This window comes from Rhinolophus sinicus, linkage group LG16, assembly GCF_036562045.2.
Source record: "Rhinolophus sinicus isolate RSC01 linkage group LG16, ASM3656204v1, whole genome shotgun sequence".
Lineage (NCBI taxonomy): Eukaryota > Metazoa > Chordata > Mammalia > Chiroptera > Rhinolophidae > Rhinolophus > Rhinolophus sinicus.
In genome coordinates this window covers 1,316,176-1,338,434 of record NC_133765.1, presented here as the reverse complement: position 1 = coordinate 1,338,434, position 22,259 = coordinate 1,316,176, and the positions used below count along the sequence as shown (strand labels likewise).

The window sequence follows — 22,259 nt, the reverse complement described above, 5'->3', positions numbered from 1 at the left end:
GTGCTCAGTGAGCAATAGGTCATCTGAGCAACCAGAACCAAGACAAGACTCCTGTCAGAAAGCAGCAAGTGCCTGCGTACCCAGCACAGCATTGCTCCCAGTAAGCATGCCAAATGGGGATTAAGCCCACACTGGGATTCTCCAGCTGCAAAGGCATCCAATCAGTAACAGGGCAAAGGCAGGAGAAGGGTGTAATTACCTACCAATCACCAACACACTAGGCAGCCAGAAACATGCTGTCTTCCAGCTGTTTGTGTATCATTAGAAAAGAAATTAAGATGTCATTAGGAAGAAATTAAATCATGTGCATGTTGTCGTAACAACAAGGATGTAGGCTGCCAAATCCTGCTTCAGCAGATTGCCCACCACACCCAACCCCGTTCTAGAGATCAACTCAGTAGAGATTAAGGAGGAGACACTGCCTTACCAGTTGTTTTCCCTTTGTAGAAAATCTTCATGTCCATCAGGCCCGTGAGTTGGCTTGCCAGAATCGCCATCTGAGACCCACTGTGTTTGGAAGCTCGGAATATGCTGAGCTGTGACCAGTCATCCCAGTAGATGTCATTCTAACAAGAAAACTTTTGTGCTTTAGTCCAGCTCTGCAGTCTTTTATTCTAAACCCTCACTAAGAACCAGAGCTCCAGCACGTGTGGAGACCTAGCACACACTGGCTGAACAATTGGCCTGATCAAGATTCCACTTAAATATGAGAGTCAGTGATTTTATCCAGACCTCACCAAATATCTACACTGAAGGAACTGCCCAAACGAAACTATAAGATAAGCATTCAAATTTGACCATGCGCCCAATCCTTCAGTTTGAAATCTGCTTCTCAGTGATGGGAACCTTTTTATTCTCTAGAGTCAAAGCAGAAGTCATTGTCAACACAGGTTGTGCAGGGCTTATCTTAAGCCATTACAGAAAAAAGCGAGCAAAACTCACAAGAGATGAAGCCAAAACAAGGCCACCAACACTGAAGGGCAAACTGGGAATTTCATGTGAAGTAACCTCAACCTTTAACCTTTTGAAATGTGAACAGTGAGCACCCTGGGCCCCTGGCACCTCTGTCTGGCATCTCTCCATAAGGGCTGAAATAAATTTCTGTCTCAAATTCAGAAATGAGTTGATATTCTAGAAGTCAGACAAGCATCTCGGCAAAAACCCACAGACAGTAGGTTCTTCAACTCAGGGTGCTCTTCCCTTACTCTGACAGATTTCCCTATGCTGGTAACAGATGAGACCTCACCTTAAAGACAGCAATGGCATAGGGGTGTGGGAGGTTGTCCAGGATCACTGAGCGCTGCTGACCGCTAAAAGTGATCCGCTCAATGCAGTCCAAGTAAGCATCTGTCCAGTAGATCCACTGGTCATCCACGGAGATGCCATTGGGCCACTTCACATCCTCTGATACAAGACGATGGACAGCAGAGCCGTCCATATTGCTACGATAAATACCAGGCTTCAGGTCTCCCCAGTCGGTCCAGAACATCACCCTGATCAAAACCAGAAAGAACACACATCACATAGATACTAGGGAAACGGGGCTCAAACATCTACTCCAAGGAGGCAAGACCCCTCCAGGATAACCAGGCTGGTTATTTCAGCATTCATATTATAATATGCAATTGTAATACTTAAAGCCCCTTAATTCCTTGACCCAAAAATTCCTTTGCTGGAATTTATCGACTGATATAATCAAGTTATGCAAAGATAATGTATAAGGTTGTCATCACAGCAAAATTTGTTTATACTAGCAAAAATATATATTTTTTAATAATATGTATTTGTATACATGTTAATCTATAGAAAAAGTGATACATTATAGTACATACAAAAGACTATTATGGGGCCAGCCCAGGGGCTCAGGCGGTTGGAGCTCCGTGCTCCTAACTCCGAAGGCTGCCGGTTCAATTCCCACATGGGCCAGTGGGCTCTCAACCACAAAGTTGCCGGTTCGATTCCTCGACTCCCGCAAGGGATGGTGGGCTGTGCCCCCTGCAACTAAGACTGAACACAGCACCTTGAGCTTAGCTGCTGCTGAGCTCCCGGATGGCTCAGTTGGTTGGAGCGTGTCCTCTCAACCGTAAGATTGCTGGTTCGACTCTCGCAAGGGATGGTGGGCTGTGCCCCCTGCAACTAGAAACGGCAACCAGACCTGGAGCTGAGCTGCGCCCTCCACAACTAAGATCCAAAGGACTACTTGACTTGGAAAAAGTCCTGGAAGTACACACTGTTCCCCAATAAAGTCCTGTTGCCCTTCCCCAATAAAATCTTTAAAAGACTATTATGAAGCCTAAAATCTACATGTGTTCATATGAAACTATCTTCAATGAACATTAAATTTTTTAATATGTACAGAATAGTAAATATCTTATTCTATTTGGCACATACATGTACATATGTGTGGGTGTCTGATTGTTTTAAGGATATATGCTTGTACATGGGTAAAAAAAATTCTGAATGAAACACAAGAAACTATTAACCCCTAGGAAGTGTGAGAAAGGAGGAAATAAATACTGTTCATTTCATATATATAACCGTTCTTTTAATATTTTTAATCAAGTACATATATTACTTCAGAGTTTTATTTTAAAAATCCTCAACCATAAACGCTACAAGAAATGGTAGAAAGGCTATTCCAGACATTTCCTTTTATTTATGTTTCCTTAAGTTAATCAAGTACTTTAAAAAGTACCTCTGCCCTCTCCAAGTGCATACAAATCACTAGTAAGGAAACTTACAAATGCTGGAGGGCAGGGAAAAGATGGAAAGGATTAAATGTTTGTACCACATGAATGTCAAGATAAAGAATCCTCACAATATCCAACCAGGCCTGACTATGTCCACAGAGAGACCTGTAATATCACCTTTTGTTGGAGAAATACCCCACAGATGTAAGACTTATGAACGCGCAAAGAGATTCTGATGTTTGCTATTGAAAAGTTACCAGATCAAGACTCTGATTTCAAACTCTCCGTTAATAGATTATTTCAACCACAATCACAAGAAACCAGTTGGCATTTCCATGAGAATCTGTCTGCTGCAGCATGTGACACACACTAACTTCCACTGAGGCCACACTTACCCCTCCTGCGGCATGAGGACCAGAGCCCTGGGCCGATCAAGTACAGAGGAATTGACAATCGTGAGTCTGAAGTCACCATCTGGATGAGCTACCTGACAAAAAAAAAAAAAAAAAAGAGAGAGAGAGAAAAAGGCCATAATGGATTTGAGCACCTGAAAAGGCCCACACTGCAAAGTCTCCTACTCAGCTCTTGCCTACACACATGCCCTCTATGGCTACCTGACTCCCCTACAGACTGATTGCCCCTATTTCCAGTCAGAACGAATTGCTCCTTCCTCTGGCTCATGTGACAATTCTCACATGGTCTAACAGAGAAGCCAGCGCCACCTGTGCCCCAGTTCCCAGGGCATGATGATTTGTACGAAGTACTGAATCTTATTTAACCCACCTGTTACTCCGTGCTCCAGTCACTGATGGACTCCAGTCACATCCGCTGTCCACAAAGCAAATTCTCAACATCACAGCCTCGCAATTAAAGAGCCTCCACGGACTGGTCCCACATTCTCTATCTTGCGTTTCGGCTCCTATGCCTTCAGCAAGGCTGGTCTCCTCGCGGTTCTCTAAGCCTGACACTCACTCCTGTCTGCTCTTGCCATATCCACTCCTGGGCCTGTGCTCTGCTCTCTCATCAAACCCTATCTTCCCTTCAAAACACATCTCCAGTCCTTCTCCCGCTCACTCTTCTGCCCCACCTTGATCATTGAGCATCTCTAGTTTTCATCCCTGACTCACCTTACATCACTGTGCGCAAGCAGGATGAGCAGTGCGCTAGTTTCCCATCAAACCTGTTACGGTGTGAACACTTAAGCTCTGCCTGCTTCTTTCTAGCACCTAGCAGAGCACAGGCCACACACAATTAAAGAAAGAAGAGAAACAGTGATAAGAAGACCACAACGCAGTGCTAAGTAGGCGCCAGGCACTAGGCATCTTCCCCTCCCTTCTCTCAACTGCCCTACACTCTAACCTGCTCTCCTCAGTCAGGGCTCAGTTCAGCTGTCACATGCTCAAGACGCCTCCTCTACCCACCTTTTCTAATGCTGCCCACTGCCCAATCACATGACCACACTGCCCTGTTTGTTTTCCTTGGCAGCACTTACCACCGACAGAACTGACTGACATTCCTTCATTATTTTGCTTCTCTACTAAAATCGATTCTCTCTCAGAACCTGCGTGTCTTGCCTACTGCTGTATCATCAGAAGCTAAAGCCATACCTGGCAAATATCATGCACTCAAATAGCACTGGTCAGATGACAGTAAATGAATGAATCTCATCTTACAGGTGAAAAAACTGAAGCCCACATAACTTAGCTACCGGAATAAAGATGGAACCGAGGCCTATCTCTCAAGTTTGTGGCTTTTGTCTTGCAACTTCGCTTGGCTCTCTGTGTCTCCCTCTTCTGCTCTGCTTCCCACTTGACCCACATATGTACCTCCACAGAGAATCAGCACAAAGAGGTGCTGAGGCAGTGCCCCAGGGCCTCAGCTGGGGCTTTCAGGAGCCACTACCTATATTCCTAAAGACAGAAATTTGGGTGGTTTAGAGGCCATCTATTACTCTCATGTTGCCCTGGGCAGCTAAGCTGCAAATAGGTGAAGTAGGGATAGGATAGTAAGAACACCTACCTGACAGGGCTATTGTGAGAAGAGAATCACATAATTTCTGCAAAGTGGTTCCAACAGGGCTTGGCACATACTAAGTACTCATTATCATCGTTAATAATAATGGTGACAATGATCATTATATTGTCATGATTACTCTAATCGACTACAATAAGACCAGAGTATTGATGTTATAGCATTGTAAAAGTGCTATATTATTATTATTATTACTACTCTATGTTTCTTCTACCCAAAATACAAATTTTTAGGTATTTTAATGAAGTCTGTTTGATGGATTCAGGAATCCAGCTCTCTTCAAGGACCTGCACAGCAGTGAGAAATAATTCTGAGACTATTCCCTTTTCATCCTTCTCCAGAGGCTCAGTTGGTCCCTCCAGAATTCTGAGAAATCCCAGAGTAATATGTCACACTAGCTCCTACCTCTGTCAAAGCTGGCTCAGAAGCTGCCCCCTGCTCACGTACTTAAGACAGCAAGGGAACACATACCTCAATCCTTTTAAAGCCAGCATCCACCCAGTACAGTAACTGGCTGAGGGGTTCAAAAGCCAAGGCTTCTACTGTCTCCAGGCCGGAATTGATGATCACCTCTTGTCCTGTATTCCCATTCAAACAGAGGCGCTGAAGAAAGAAAAAGAGGAAACGCTGTGAAATGAACAAGTGACCTCCTGCCACATCAGTCCCATGGATGGGAACCCTTTATTCAAATGGCTTGACTGGCAAGGGGTGAGATGTTTTATATTAGTAAACTTTCCGGATGAATGAAGACGGTTTTTAATAAAAGTATTTCTAAAATATATTATGGCTTCCTGTTTGAAGCAGAATAACTACACAGAACTCAATCATGTATATTACTCTGCATTATTATGATAAATACTGGCTACTGATCTATGCTGTAACACAAGGAGGTCAGAGATAACTGAGATGCATGAGTCTGTTTGCTTTAAAAAATAAATGAAGCCAGACCAGTAATTTTAAGCACTCGTGTCTGTTTTTCATATTCTTCCTCCCTTGAGAGGCTCTCAGCCATCAAGTGCTATTGTTGGGACCGCTACACTGGCAGTCACCATTACCCACCCACCCCCTAAATACCTAAGCACTGTAAAATTTCTGTTGGCTTGAAAGTTCAGATAAAACATGTTGGAATTACTTTTCTGAAAGGATTAAAGATCAAATGGCTCTCTTTAAAATGCATGAGTCTGGGGAGGACAGGTGGTTCAGTTGGTTAGAGCACGAGCTCTGGGCAACGGGGCAATGGGGCTGCCGGTTCGATTCCCACATGGGCCAGTGAGCTGCGCCCTCCACAGCTAGAATGAGCTCAATGAGCTGCCGCAGAGCTTCTCGGGTGGCCAGATGGCTCAGGTGGTTGGAGCGCGTCCTCTCAACCACAAGGTTGCCGGCTCGACTCCCGCAAGGGATGGTGGGCTGCGCCCCCTGCAACTAACAAGGCAACTGGACCTGGAGCTGAGCTGTGCCCTCCACAACTAAGATAGAAAGGTCAACAACTTGATTTGGATGTAGCTGATGAGTCCTGGGAAAAACACACTACTGTTCATTCCCCAATTAAAAAAAAAAAGGGGGGGGTCCTGGAAATACACACTGTTCCCCTTCCCCAATAAAACCTTTAAAAAAATAAAAATAAAATAAAATGCATGGGTCTAAGTGTATGGCTATGGCTATCTCGCTGGCCTGTGTGGGGATCTTTATAGCTCACTTCCTGGTTCTGGACTGTGTTCAGAATAACTGAAGTGGATAATTACCTAAACTACGGAGACGTGAAGTGTGACGCTGTCATGCCTTGGGAAGGATACTAAGGGGCAGGTGGTACGATAGGAGTGACTAATAACCCTACATTCCTAGACCTAAAATCTTCCAAGCAGGAAAACTGAGACTTTGGTTATAAGCAAGACTGCAGATTTGGGGCTCTCTTTGTCCTTCCTACAAGGACAGAAGTAGGCAGGGAAACAAAATACTAAAACAGAAAACTGAAACATTTCATCAGTCAGCCCTGAGATGCGCTATGGCTTCAAACTTCTAATACCCTCTTCCTTAGGCCATTCTGAAAGAAGTTTCTCAAGATTGGGCAGTTGCAAGGCATAGCACCCCCAGGACCAGACCAAGGGTTGACTCACCTGGATGATATCTAAGGCCAGGTCAGACCAATACAAGCAGTTGTGCTCATAGTCAAAGTCCAGGGCCACCGCTGCCCGCAACCCGGTAAGAGGCAACAGCTCGATGGCCCCTGAGGCTAAGTCATAGCGGTGGATGGATTTCCGCGTTGCGTACAGGATGAATTCGTTCTCCTCTACAGACACACAAAACAACAAGGAGGGCAGATCCAGGGGATGCCGGAGAGGTCCCAACACATCTGGCCTATTTTATTCCTCACACACAAGCCTCAGAGCCACTAACACATGGTGTGGAATCAAGTGAAAGAGCATAGGGATCCAGACTTAGAAGGTGTGTAACAGAATCACATTTCTGCCTTGGGTGAGTTACTGAAACTCCTGTGATACTTAACCAAGTGTATTATTTGTTACTTTTTAAAAAAATCTAGATCCCACAGTAGACATGCTCCAATATCCAACCTTCTGAGCTCTGCCTAAAAGTTGTTAGTCCTACTTGACAAAATAATGACACCAGTCAGAGTGTGTCCTCATCATATGACTGTATCACATGGCACCAAAATCTTGTGGACTAGAGACCACCAGTCACTGAAGACTTGTAATTAAGTTTTCTAATCTATTTGCTCACCTGTTCTGTATTTTTCACAATGGCACATGGCAATTATACCAACCTATTATATTTTCAAAACAATAATAATCCATTTGTTTTTGACAAATTACAAAATGTTTTACAACATAATTTTCACAAAAATTCTATTTCTATTTCAAATAACACAATGTGGGTATTGTGTACCAGGCATTGTTTAATCCATGTAACAACGGTATAATGGAAGAACTTTTATTAACACAATTTTACAAATGAGAAAACTGACAGCAGAGAGGTTAAGTAACTCACTCAGAGTCACAACTACTATGTGGCAGAGCCCAGACTTGAACTCAAGCAGCATGGATCCATAATCTGTGTGTTAACCACTACACAATGCTGCCTCTTACAATACAGATACCGTGTTTCCCCGAAAATAAAACCTAGTCGGACAATCAGCTCTAATGCGTCTTTTGGAGCAAAAATTAACATAAGACCTGGTCTACAAAAAAATGAAATAAAATAAAATAAAATAAAATACCGGGTCTTATGTAACATAACATAATACTGGGTCTTATATTAATTTTTGCTCCAGAAGACGCATTAGAGCTGATTGTCCAGCTAGGCCTTATTTTCAGGGAAACACGGTATTAACGTGTTTTAAATTGTAGAAATAAAGGCCCAGAGTGTCTAAAGAAACTTACTTCATGTCAAATAATAAGTAAGCAGAAGAGCAAATGCTCTCTCTCTGAACTTAGGGAACAGGATGGAAAACACCCAGATTCTTCCACGGGAGTGGAGATGAGCAACACACTCACACCTATGTCTAAAGTACCATTTTGACAATATGTGGCATATGGGACCAAATGCCAATCTGAATCCCTTTGCTGAATATCTGCATAGTTACTGTTGTTTTTTTCCCCCTCTATCTCTCATTCCATTCATTCATTGAATTAACATGTACTTGCTACCTGCTTTATAAAGGCTTCAATATAGATAATGCGCCAAAAAATAAATTTACCTACTACTTTTTATTTCTGTGCCTGAACCACACTTATTAGTATTACAAAATATGGATATCGTAAGCCTTAAAAGGTGATAAATCTTGGTTTTGTTTTTCGTTTTGTTTTATTATTCCCTTTCGCAGAATTTTTCTACTTTTTTTATTAAATTTATTGGGGTGACAATGGTTACTAAAATTACATACCGTGTTTCCCCGAAAATAAAACCTAGCCAGACAATCAGCTCTAATGCGTCTTTTGGAGCAAAAAATCATATAAGACCCAGTATTACATTACATTATATCCGGTGTTATATTATACTAAAATAAGACTGGGTCTTATATTAATTTTTGCTCCAAAAGACACATTAGAGCTGATGGTCCAGCTAGGTCTTATTTTCAGGGAAACATGGTAGGTTTCAAGTGTACAATTCTGTATTACATCATCTATATATCACACTGTGTGCTCACCACCCGGTCAGTTCTCCTTCCATCACCATATACTTGACCCCCCCTTGACGCTCTTTTACCATTCCTCCTCCCTCCTCCTCTGGTGACCACTAAACTATTGTCTGTGTCTATGAATTTTTGTTTCTGTGTTTGTCTTGTTCCTTTGTTTGCTTTCAGTTTTATATCCCACATATGAGTGAACTCATATGGTTCTCAATTTTTTCTGACTTATTTCGCTTAGCATAATAATCTCAAGATCCATCCATGTTGTTGCAAATGACACTATTTCATCTTTTCTTATGGCAGAGTAGTATAAATCTACCTACAACTTTTCATAAAGGTAAGCTTGCCTTCTTTTCCTCTGGTCTCTTCAAAAGTATCTAAGTTACCACCACATGATAACTAATCTCTCCTTTTGGTTTTCAAGAAAACCTTCCCCCTGTAATTCCCAGTAAAGAGGGCAGTCAAGATGAAAACTGCCGAGCTTGTAAATGACATCGAAATCAAGGACTCCCGCCAAAGCTGTCACACAGAGCCACGGAGAATACATTCACAGCTGCGAGCCTTTCACCCCACATTTCTAACATCTACAAACCTCATTCTGTTGCTTTGGGTTTTTTGATTTTTGTTTTTTTCCTTCTAACCAACTAATACCTTTACAGTAGAGCCTGAATCCAGAAATAGTTGCCTTAGGATTAGATACAGAGAAACACTCTGCCTTTCCATGCACAATGCTTACCTTACAAAAGGAAAAGAATTCTCAGCCAATTCCAACAATACATGAGCACAGTGTAGAAATTTGTGTTAGTGTAGTCATTATAAAGGGAGAAAAAACTACATCATTAAAAAAAAAAAGAAACTTCCAGATGCACAGATTACCTCATGTTTGCAAAGATGTTATGGTTCCCACCCGTCCCCTAAAGCCATCTTTTCCTTTATCGGTATATCCCTGCCTTCCATTCCACGCTTTTTGTTGTTGTTAAACATTTAGGAGGTAGCCTACACCACAAATAAGATTTTTCCACTTCATTCCCTGTTCTATCCTCTCCTCTACCTGAAGAGAAAATAGCTTTCCTATTCGTTTAAATGGCTTTAAACAGTTTTGTCCCTCGCTGAATTATCTTCAGAAACATTTATTACAAAAGTATGTATGTACTCCAGCCCTTTAAGGGCAATCACTCAAACCCTACTAACCCAAAGCCTCATCAATAACAGTTCTTGTGAAGGGAATATTTGACTACTGTCTGCTCATCTGTGAGAATCTGTTGAAGCTATGTTCTTTTTAAGTCTCCACAGTGAGGGAGGCTAATTACTCTGGTAATGATGGAAGATTAAATTAAGGGAGTAATGAGTTTAGCATGAAAAACACAGAGCAAGCTGGCAAACAGTGAGCAAACAAGAGGGCCACTCTGCCCTGCTTGCAGAGGACAACATGCTTCTCTCATGACTCATTGGCATTTACGGCTGTTCCATCAGGCCACACCACTGCTGATGGAAGTCAGCCCGAATTGTTCACCTTCGATGACTTGTATTAGCAGGACAAATAGCTCAGAGGGAATACGGAAGCTCTACATGAATCAGAACTACAAACAGAGCGAAGAAACAAAAGATGCTAAGACACTAACTCTTGGTTAAGGAATCATAATTTCATGTGTACAAGGTGTGATAAAAAACTACAGTGAATGCTGCTGCCGAGTGCCATCCAACAGAAAGGCAGGGATCTTCAATACAGGAAGCAGCATGTGGCACCTTGGTAACAGTGTGTGACAAGTTTCAACTTGTTCGGTGCAGTCAGTTGGGTGTGAGCTACAATTGACAGAAGGCGCTTTAAAATGTGCTGTAAATCATCCTCCATCATGACAACGCTCTGTGTCACACATCCCTTCCCGTACATGGCAATTTCTGTCAAGTAACAACATTACGGTGTGTCCTCATCCAACTCATGCACCAGATCTGCCACCGTGCGACCCTTGGCTCTTCCCCAAAGTCAAAATGACCATGAAAGGTCAATGTTTTGAATCAATTCAGGACATGGAGGCAGCCATGACAGTGCAACTAAAGACACTCATGCAAGAGGACTTCCAGAACTGCTTCAGAAAGTGGCAAGAACAATGGGACAAGTGTGCTTGAAGTGAGATGGAGTATTTTGATGGGGATTAATAGCAATGTCTTTTACTATAATAAATTTTTTCATTTAAACATTCACCGTATTTTTTTTTAATCACACCTTGTATATAACAAATACCCCAAAATGTGCCATCACCACTAAATCAACTTAAAACATGTCTGGAATAAGCTATACCTTATAATATGTGCACTCACTCCAAAGACGTTTTTCTTACTTAGCATGCCTAATGACCATCTAAGATAATGGGAATGACATTTATTTACAACTTGGGTGATGTCTAGGTAAGAGCATGGGCTTAGAGTCTGAATTTCAGCTTTGTCACTTACCAGGTGTGACCTTAACTAAGTCATTTAACCTTCTCCTCTGAACATACTTCCTCATATCTAAAAAAGATGGAGCTAATAATATGTTCCACTGGGTAGTCATAAGAATTAAAATGACAACATATGGAAAATGACAACATGTATTCAAATGTGTAAAATTATATTAAAATATTGTTCATAATTATTATTATAAAAATTAAAACAGACCACTTAACTACTTCCCCCAAATCTACAAGTCTCTCTTTATATTCAACTATGACAAACAGATAAGGAACACTCAGAAGTTCTCTGGGCACCCCTCACCCCACCCATGCCTAGAATACAACAGATGCTAAATAAATGTTTTTCAATTAACAAAGGGGATTTCCTTCAAAAATATTTTCCATCCCTATAAAGTCCCAAGGCTGTAAATAAATTTAGTTTGGATCCCAAGCTTAGGAAGCTCTGTGATGCTTGTAATTTCTATTCTTTTTCTCCACTAAGTTAGAAGAGCTACAAGATTGGACCTGGGAGAGATAATAATGATGCTTCAACGAAGACTCAAGAAGTCAAAGGGAAGAAACCATCTCTTACCTGCCAACGGACACGGGACCAGTTCTCTTTCCAGTCGCGCTTCAACATCTCCTCCACTGCAAGTGTCCCCAGAAATCTTCCGATAGCTGTCATGCCCACCCCAAGAACAAGAGGTCAGAAACTTCAAAGAATAGTCATGAAGGCTTTGTAACTGGGAGCATATTTCCTGCCCATGGACAACAGAGTTCATCTATTCATTTCCCTATAGAATAGGAAGAAGGATGTTGAATCATTCTGAATTGGTTCTGTTTATAATTAGAATAGGCAGCCCAGACAATTGGAGTGCTGTCCTGGGCAAGAGCTTTACATATATCTCTTCAACAAACTCCTCTCAAGAAGTGTCCTTGTTGAAATGTATGACTTAAGATACGACTAGAATTGTAAAGAAACTTATATACTTGCATTTTTTTCTCCAAGGGTGGAAGAATTTGCAAACATCATAACTTTAAATATTGCCCACGGAACCTAACTTAGAATTCTAGCATTTGGAGTATGAAAGATACCCAGGTGGTCCTCTGTGCTTATACCAAATGCAGACCCCGCTGTGACCCTGATATGGCAGCCTTTATAAGACGTACCCTCTTGTTCTCCTGTAAGTCGAACCCACAGGACAAGGCACAGGAGGGGAGTATGACTTCCCAGAAAACTCAGGGTCTGGAACACAAACTTCTAAAGACAAATCTTCACTCATCTTGAAGCCGAAGTCACTGAAAAGGCAATCAGGGTTGATTAAGGCCGCTGGTTTATACACTTCAGGCATTTCAGTACCAAACCTTATAACTTCCACCATACTGCCTACTACCACCTATATCGTAAGTTAACATGTCCCTTTAAAGACTGTTCACTTTTTACACTAATAAATTTCCAAAAGAAACTTTACATCAGAATCATAGTTTCAAACCACTATCATATGCCATAAATAAACAAAAACAACACAAATCATTATGCCAAAAACAAAATATTAAATTTTTTAGCTAGATCCAATTCCCTATCCAAAGACTCTGGGCCTGCCCTCTCTTTGTTAATAGGGATTAGCAAATGTTAAAGAATTGCTAGCACCTAGTGAGACTTTGCCCTTGACATGACTGGAAGAATTAAAAGACAAATTGAAAAGAATAATTCTTTTTTCTTTAACCAAGGATTTTTGGGGTTTTTTTACCAATGTTATTTAAGACCGTGTCCACATACCACCTAAAATCACCTTAGGTGCCTCATCCTATACTTCAGGACACAATGCTTTAGCCCAAAAGAACTTCTGTAATTTTGGGGCCACATCTCTGCCAAAATACCCAGCACAAGGGGCAGGGTAGGAAGCAGGGGTCCTCGGCCTAGTCTTGGCTATGCACTTAACTACATGACTTCTTTCAGCTGCGCTGAACAACTCTAAGATTAAGCAGCTACACTATTAACTTCCCAAGGCCCTACCCAAACTATGAATTCATAATTTTCAAAAGGATTTTCCAGGTTGATGTGCTCTACACAAAAGGCTTCATTTATTCTATTAGATTCAACAAATATTTATTAAACACCTACTATATGAAAAGGGTTAACAAGGCAAAGTGGTTTGTGTATACATTATGTCATAAGCCATATTTAGCACTTTATAGAGCATTGTTTGGAAGGAAGCATTTTATTACTGTATCAAACAGGTCTTATTCATTAAATCAGGTAATTTTTACTGAATAGCTGGGTTGAATCTTTTTGGGGACTAAGTGGAGCATTAGCTAATTACTTATTTGTCTCCAATGGCAGAGCATCCTTCATAGGCAGGTTTCTTCAAACTGTAGATCATGACCTTGTGGGCAGTGAAAGCACGTTGGAGGGTTAAGACCAGCGTCAGCATCCTCCCCCACCTTTCCCCAAAAAAGCAGAAGACTGCAAAACTCATCACACTTAAAAGTAAATGTCATCTCATAAAACTATTGTTTTAATTACATGTGTGTATGTGTCTACATATACAAGTATGTGATGTGTAGGTACAGGGTCATACTAGAAAATGCACTGTGTACTAGGGGTTGCAGTCAAGAGTATGAAAGCCAAACTTCTTGGCAATGCGGGGAATACAAAGATGTCAAACAGTCAACTAGACTGTGATAATTTTTTTTACATTTAAAAAAATATGTAAAAGAACCTACCCCTAAAATCAGAGAACATATGGGCCAATGGCTGACCTTCCCAGTGGAGTCTGGAGGGATCATCAGAAGTGATCTGACTTTCAAATGCAGTTGTTACTCAGGAGTTGAACTAATGGATAGATCCTAAAAGCTCCCTCATTCTCATTTCCTCTCCTGTCATCTATCTTCAGATTACTTCCCTCTTACTGCCACAGTCTAATGCCAAACATTTCCAAAAGCCACAGAGTCAGGCTGGCCCCTTATTCCAACAGCTACAGCAAACAGACGAATAACAACAGGATGGCCTGACATCAATATACCCTTTATCTTTTTCATGGGTTATCACACCCCCATGATCTCATCTGGCCTGAAGCCCAACTCCGTGAGGGGCAGGAAAGTGGTTTTCCTGGTCTACAATCAAGACTCAGCACCTACCCAGTTTCCACAAGTCAGCTGGGGAGGGCATGGTAGACCAGTGGGAGCCAGGCCAGTTTACCAGTTAGGCACACCAGCCCCTGGTTTCTTGTCTTGTGTGTGTGTGTGTGTGTGTGTGTGTGTGTGCTGTTGTTGTTGTTAGATAGATTTTAGAGAAAAGGCATAATTTTTCCTTCATCAAGGAAAAAAAATAAAAGATTTGTTAGATCTTCTTACATATTTTTATATTGTTTTATTTTTAAGTACTTACTGGGGATAAAAGAGGAAAGACAGAAGGCACCATAATCTTTTGCATCATTAGGGCCTCTCACTACCTGAGGCTAGCAAAAGCTCTCAGATTAGATTTACAATTTCAGGGTATCTGAGAGAGCAGAAGGTGGCAAAGGGGCACTGACCCGACATCACGAGGAACATTACGCAGCTCTATGGTTTGGCCATGAAAGTACCTATTCTGTTATCTTAGGACCACACAGCTCTCAAAGGGAGTGTGCATCTTGTACTGTCCAAAGCCCCACCACTCAAAGGGTGGGTGAGCAGCATCAGGGTCACCCAAAGTCTGGCAGAGGTTCAGACTCCCAGGACTACTGAGTCAGAAGTGGCATTTTAACAAGTCATTCATATGTACATTGAGAAGATTGAGAAGCATTGGTCTAGGACAGGAGGTAGCCAACTCTTGTTAGCTGTTTTAGTAAATAAAACTTCATGGGGTCACAGTCACATCTGTTCATCACGGCTATTTTCACACTACCACAGGCAGAGTTGAGTAGCTGCATCAGACACCATATGGCCTGTAAAGCCTAAAACATTTACTATATGGCCCTGTTCCAACCTCTGGACTAGAAGACATCAGAGGTTTCTGGCTTTAGTCAAGAAAAGTGTGCTTCCCAAAGCAAACTTGAGTTTCTTGGTGCCTCAGCAGCTACTGAAAAATGAATTATGTGTTTATGTTCAATACACATGCTCTACTGAGAGCCCTGCTTAATCTGGAATGATTTTGTGCTGGGTTACAGACTTGAGGGACTGCCTATGCGCTCTAATCATCTTCCTAAAGCTAAGCTCTGTTCTGATCCTCAAATCTGCTCAAAAACACCCTCCTGCTTACAGAATAAGGCCATACCCTTAGGTCTCCACCTCTGCCGATTCTCTCTTTTCAGACTCATCTCTACTCACTAACCTCACCTCATAAACCCAACAAGCCATCTGAACTAAACCACCAACTACTTCCCTGCCTCCACGCCTTCACACTGCTACTACATCTTCTCAGCATGCTCCTACCCACATATCCAAATGCTTTCTTAAGGCCCATCTCAAACAGTGCCTCCTCCAGAAATTTCCCACTTCCCCAGCAGCAAATCACAGCCTCCTCCTTCCTGTCAATATTCACAATGAAAGTACCTCCTCCAAGGTCCTTGCAGCTTTCCATCTCCTGTTACAATCATGTGTGCTCATGTCATTTCTTCTGATTTTAGCATTCTCAGCAGTGCCTTGGATATTTTGCTCAAAGACTAATGAATTTACTTATGTATATATACACACTAACATTCCCTCATTTCAAATAAAGAAGTAAATTCCCTCTAGAACAGGGCTTATAAGGAAAGGAGTTAACTACAATGGAACCTTCAGTATGTTCCCTGTTTCGGATGCCCTCATAGAAATAAACCCCCGAGCTATCTATTCCTGAATAAATTACTACAGCTTCCCCAGGTTGTAACACCTCTACCACATCATATGGCGGTAGGAACTAAACGGAATAACCTATATAAAAAATGCCTAGCACAGTTCCTGGCACCTAAAAGGTCCTTAATAAATAGCTGTTTCCTATGGTGCCCTTCCTTTCCTCGGGGGAAGGGACCATACCCTGCTCCGTTTCCCACACTGCTGAGAATAAAACACAACTCAATCCCCCAGGCATCGATGAAGAACCAACCACTCATAGTCCTCTCGGGTGCAGGAGCAGTTGGACACGACCACTGGCCTGTCAAAGTCTTCTCCATTAAAGCACGTTGCATGGGGGGTCCTCCGCTTGAAAACAGTCTTGTGTCCTAGCAAACACTCGTTGCCCCGCTCATCAGACGGTGACCACAGCTTATAGTCATTCTCTGTGCAGGGAACCCCTGAGGAAAGGAAATGCAGCATTAGAGGCGGGCCGTGTGGGGTTTCCTATCCTACCCATCCATCAGCCCAGTCGCCCACTTTCTACCATCCTGCTGCTTTCTGGCAAGCATATAGGCCTCTGGAGCTGTTACAAGCCTCTAAACAGCTCGCACTGAGGCTGGGTGACACCCATCCAAATGAAAATGGTACCCCCTGAAACAAAGACGTTCATCTGAGAAAGCTGGGAAGAACCAAGCCACCTTTGGCACTATCAAAACTCTGATATATTCTAGCACATTCTGTAGTTCCCTTTAGAAACAGGTGTCCAGGGTTGTTCATCTCCTAGGGGGTTAGGGAAAGGCTGAATCCTTGATAGACAGTATCACCCAGGAGCATAGTTCCCTGCCGGCTTCCTGGGGCAGTGTGGGAACATCTGGCAGTATGGCCCAACAGCAAAAGACAATTCGCTGTCACTGCCTGGAAGGTACAGGGTTTTCACGGATGGAGCCTGAGAAACGGTACAGCAACCTGGACAATTACTCCATCTACCCATATTCACTCCAAATTTAAATAAAGTGACAGCGACAGAAATTCCGAAGTAAACCTAGGTCAATATTGGTACTTTGTCTTTCATATATACGCATGTCTTCGGTCAGACTAAATGCTGCCTGAAAACGATGAACAACTGTCAACTCAATGCCATCCAAATCAGCAAGTACGCATTAAACCCTTACAACCGGGAAGGCTATCCAACTGTGCACTTTGTGGAAAACAAATATGCAGAGGATGGGTTCTTCTTTCCAAGGAACTTATAACCTAGTTGATCAGAGACGCACACAGAGGACAGATACAAATTCATAATTCAAGGCAGGTGAGTACGCTTATTATACTTTGGACACAGAGAAGAGGGAAGAAGTCTTCTGATTAGGATATAAGCACCAAACACACTGACGCTGAAACATGAAAAGGGTTTCAACTGGTGGAAACTGAATGAGTGGCATGGGGGGAATTCCAGGCAGCTGGAACACTGTTCACCAAGACAGAGAAGAAAGACAGGCAACGGGGCAGGGAAAGCAGCAGTTTCACTTCTTGCTTATGAACAAGTCCTGTCCCTAGACTAGCAGGTCATGCTGAGGTCCTAGTGAGCTCTGAGAGGACCCTGCAACACTTGGCACACTGCCTCTCACATAGTAGTTTCTGGCTGAATTTGTCAAACTACAACTGCTAATTTGGAAGAATGTTTTTCATTCATTCATTCATTCACATGTTCAACATGTGCCAACGACGGCACAAGGAAATGAGGATACAAAAATGACACGCGGTCCTATTAAGAACTGCACAAGTAATAGCCTATATATTTCTCACTCACTTACTGTTTATGTGCCCATCTCCTTTTAATGGATCACAAACTCTTCTGAGGACAGAGTATCTAAACTGATGCTCTGGCCAAGTACTTCCGTGAAAAGGGCTGAGGAAGCAGCAGCTTACCCAAGGCATCTGTGGCGTTGACCTGGAGGATCAGCCAACTGTGGACATTCTCTTTGTTGGAGCCAAAGATGGTGAAGACAGTGCTCTTCTCGCCAGGTTCCGTGAGGAGCCCATACACAAACACTGGTTTCTCAGAGAAGATGAATGTTTTCCAGGTCTCCCCTTCATTGGTACTGTATCTGCCCAAATGCAAGCAAGAGGATCCTTACAGTGAAAGTCTCTAGGAAAAAAGCTTGGTTTCCCGATAACATTCACCAATAAAAGGAACTGGGGCTCCTTGGAGAAATAGCTGATTCTGGGCTAAAGCAGGGAAAGATTAATGTTATGCCAGAAAGCAAGTTCTCAGATCTTAATGTAGTCAACACAAAAGGATCTAGCTTGATAGGGCTCCAACTGGCCAAATTTAGGAAAATTTGAATATAAAAAAGAAAAACGATGGTAATAGATTATACACTGAAAATACACAGATTATACAAATGAAAAGAGAAAATAAGGGCCAGCCCAGGGGCTAGGGTGGTTGGAGCGCCGTGCTCCTAATGCAGAGGTCGCCGGTTCGATTCCCACATGGGCCAGTGAGCTGCACCCTCTACAGCTAAGATTGTGAACAACAGCTCTCCCTGGAGCTGGGCTGCCGTGAGCAGCCGGAGGTCGGCGTGAGCTGCCGTGTGCTGCCGCGGTCTGCTGTGCTGCAAGGAGCGGCCGATGGCCAGTGTGAGTGGCCAGCAGCCAGTGTAAATGGCCGTGGGCTGCTGTGTGCTACCGTGTGCTGCCATGAGTGGCCAGCAGCCAACATGAGTGGCCAGCAGTCAGTGAGTGATGCCAAGAGCTGCCGTGAGCTGCTGATCCGACGACCAGGGAACGACTGCCTCAACCTCACAGATGAACTATTCATTACAAAGGAGGAAATGTAATTTTCAGTGGACCATGTAAGAATCACAACCTTCACCAAATTTGGCATCACTAATAGTGGGACAACCTGACACTATGTGATTCCAAAAAACCACTGAGGATAACATATCATCTATACACTATTCTGTACAATTGGACAAATCCAGAATGTGAAACATCCTACAAAACTGGTCTGGATTCTTCAAAAAAAAATCAAGGCCATGAAAAACAACAAAGAAAAACAGCAGAAGCCTTATTATAGATTATGAAACTAAAGAGGTGTAACAACCAAATGCAATGTGTAAACCTTGACTGAGCCCTGGATTAGGAAAATTATAGCTATATTATATAGCTATAATAATATGGAACTGAGAAAAAATAGCCTATAAGTAATATTGAGTTCATGTTAATTTTCTTAGATGTGATAATGGCATTCTGATTGTATAGGAAAATACCATTATTTATTGGAGATAGATGATAGACAGAGAGACAGATAGGAAGACAGGATAGATGCGTGATGGATAGAAGTTAAGCAAATTGGCAAAATGTTAACAATTGGTGATTCTAAGTGAAGGTTACATGAGTGTTCTTTATATAATTGTTCCAACTTTTCCAGTGGTCTTAAAGTTTTTTAAGTTGGACTAAAAGTACATCCTGAGAAAAGTCTCCAAGGCAGATTACATCAGAACAAAAAGCAAGCCACTGAAAAACTAAGCAGTACTGAAGTAATTGTATTGATTTTAAATTATCTTTCTTAAAATTATCTTTTAAATTATCTTTCTTTAATTATCTTTAAATTATCTTTTTTTTGAGGAGGAGGAAGAGAAAAGGTGCCCAATATTTGCTTCATCATCCAGTAAGCTGGTGAGATGCTCACCATGAGAAACCACTTAGAGCTCTCGTGAGGATCACACAGCTACTGAGGCTCTCTGAAATCCTAATTATATCTGAAACTTCTTTTTCTTTCACTTTTCCCATGTTTTTGAGATTTCAGTTTTACTCACTCAGGATCTTAATACTTGACATAAATCTTTTCGTGGCATCATTCAATCCAAACACTTCTTATATTGAGACTGCTAAAAGTGATACTTCTGCAAGAAGGTTATGAGTTAAACAAATCACATGGTGGTATTAAGACACAACACAAATAATGTCAACGGGGACCAGGTGATCTCTCCAGATCTTCAAAAGAGGCGACATTCTCATCTGGCTGACATGCTTTGGTTTAAGCTGATTCTGAAGCAGATAAGGGGATAAGTTAACTCATTCAGTCTCCTTCTTGTACCAGTGTGATCAGCTAAATTAGTCTCAGGACCCCTTTGAAAGCCAGGTGATGGTATAGAACATGCTTGAATCTTTGTGGTCCATACAGTTAGATGAAAGTCACTGCCAATGAGACAAACCAATGCCAAGTGCTGATAAATGGTTTGATCTCAACCCAGAATAAGACATCTAGTTCTCACAGAGCTGGACACACTCGTCAATGAGCTGCATAACAACAATAAGGAAGGCAAATCTGAAATTTCCAAAGGGTACAAGGCTAACCGTAGAGGTGATACAACATATGCCAAATACAGTGAAAAGCTGTTAAGAAGATCTGCTCCTCTATAGCTCATGGGGCAGAAGCATGAAGTGGCTGGGGTAGCTGTCTCTGCAGCTCTCCCAGGAAGTGTTACAATCAGCATTAGTAGTTGCTGCAATCAAGTGAATAGGTTAGCTGCTGCCTCCCACATGCTGGAGCTGTATGGCTGCTTCCAGAACTCAGGTCCACAAAAGACAGCTGCTCTGCTGGCTGTAGTCTTTCCAGTGGCTTTTCGGGACTCCCAGAGGGAAGCCCTATGAAATTGGAAATCTCCTATGAGGAAAGATGCTTCTGGGCAAGTACAAAGTATTGTTAGTAACTACCAATAACATCATTATGCTGACAGGCAAACTACCGAGAAGGAATGGAAATTGATCTCATCTTTCATGATCAAGACAACAGACTTGTGTTTCGGTCTTTTTTTGATCGGTGTGCAAAAACACAACAGACTCTTCTGTGAAGAACACTGATTATAAACAAGCAAAACCTGCATCCCCTGCGCAGGTTCATGGTGACAGCATGCGGAATTAATGAATAAGTGAATCCCCGGAACAGGTTCTTATTTACTCATTTCAGACATGTAGACACACGAGCAAAATAAAGCATTCTACTTCTTGCTCTCAATTAACATTAATAAATGTAACAACCTTAGCGGAGAATCAAGGCAGAAGGTGAAACAAGCAACAGTAAACTCTTAGTTATCTGTGCTAATCAGAGAGAGGGAGAGAGAGACATGAATAACTTAAAAGAACAATGGAAGAAACAAAAACCTTATTTTAAGCACTGTTCCACCTCTGTCCCCACTCAACCACTGAGTAGAGATACTGCTGTTACTCTGCTTCCTCCCTAAGGTTGGGCAAGCTTTGGGTCAGAAAGCTCCCTTTCAAAACAAGCCCTTCCCCCAGCCTCTCTCTCCAGCTGACTCAGAAACAGAATAGAGTCACAGTGGGCACGGGCAGCTCCCAAACAGGCCCTCGCTCACCTTTGTATCATTGCTGCCTAGAACAACATCTGGTTCATTACAGATGTTCAACAACTGTTGGTGTAACTGACCTGAAATTACGCTTAACAGAATTACGCTCCAGTTGCAGCTTGAGCCCTAACTAGTGACAATCACAGTATTTCCTTGTGAAAACTGAGGAAAGTGGATTGGGTCATCTCTGGTGCCTCTGGGCACCACCAAGTTGCACCCATGCAGGGCTCCCCACTCCAATTTGAGCTCTAGGCACTTTCATTTACATAGAGCACAATGGAAGTGCCCTATCCCCCAGGACTGTGCAACTGCTACATTATCAGCCCCTTCCAGTTTCATAAATTAGTAAAACAAAAATAAGCAATCTTGGAAGACTACATGTGTATGATCTATTTATTGAACAATCAAATATTTATAAAGTGCCTGCTAGCCTGTATAGAACAAAAACTCTTGTCTACAAAGATCTTGCTGATGAATTGAGGAATTCAGGCATACAATGAAAAGGTAACTAACAAAAGGTGTCAGTATGTGATCAATGCCAAATTAATGAGACAGCCAATAAATACTGAGACTGAGAGAGTGAGGACTGTGGTGGGGGAGGGTAGACAGAGAAGGGGCCTGAAGCCCTAGACTAGCAACAGAAATCCCATTTGGTCCGGAAGAGCCTTCACTCATGCACAAGTACCTCAGTTAATTGCCACTGTGGTTTGAAGACATGAACTAACCACAGTATTATTTCCTGCTTCTCTTCTGATGAAGTTGGCAGTGATAGGTCAAAAGCAGAGAAGCAGGAAGAGAA

The 22,259-nt window shown here is 42.3% G+C and overlaps 1 protein-coding gene across 2 annotated transcripts in view; it reads right to left on the bottom strand.

Moving 5' to 3' along the window:
• The window catches only part of SORL1 (sortilin related receptor 1), a 161,515-nt gene that overhangs the window by 62,244 nt on the left and 77,012 nt on the right, over positions 1-22,259 (bottom strand). For both annotated transcript variants that reach the window (XM_019717776.2, XM_074321522.1), the window contains exons 13-21: positions 18,018-18,196; positions 16,363-16,549; positions 12,465-12,593; positions 11,887-11,972; positions 6,836-7,008; positions 5,193-5,324; positions 3,086-3,177; positions 1,247-1,493; positions 428-566 (exon numbers count right to left, since the gene is read on the bottom strand). In XM_019717776.2, coding sequence (XP_019573335.2) covers positions 428-566; positions 1,247-1,493; positions 3,086-3,177; positions 5,193-5,324; positions 6,836-7,008; positions 11,887-11,972; positions 12,465-12,593; positions 16,363-16,549; positions 18,018-18,196 — 1,364 coding nt within the window. The remainder of the gene's footprint in view (positions 1-427; positions 567-1,246; positions 1,494-3,085; positions 3,178-5,192; positions 5,325-6,835; positions 7,009-11,886; positions 11,973-12,464; positions 12,594-16,362; positions 16,550-18,017; positions 18,197-22,259) is intronic.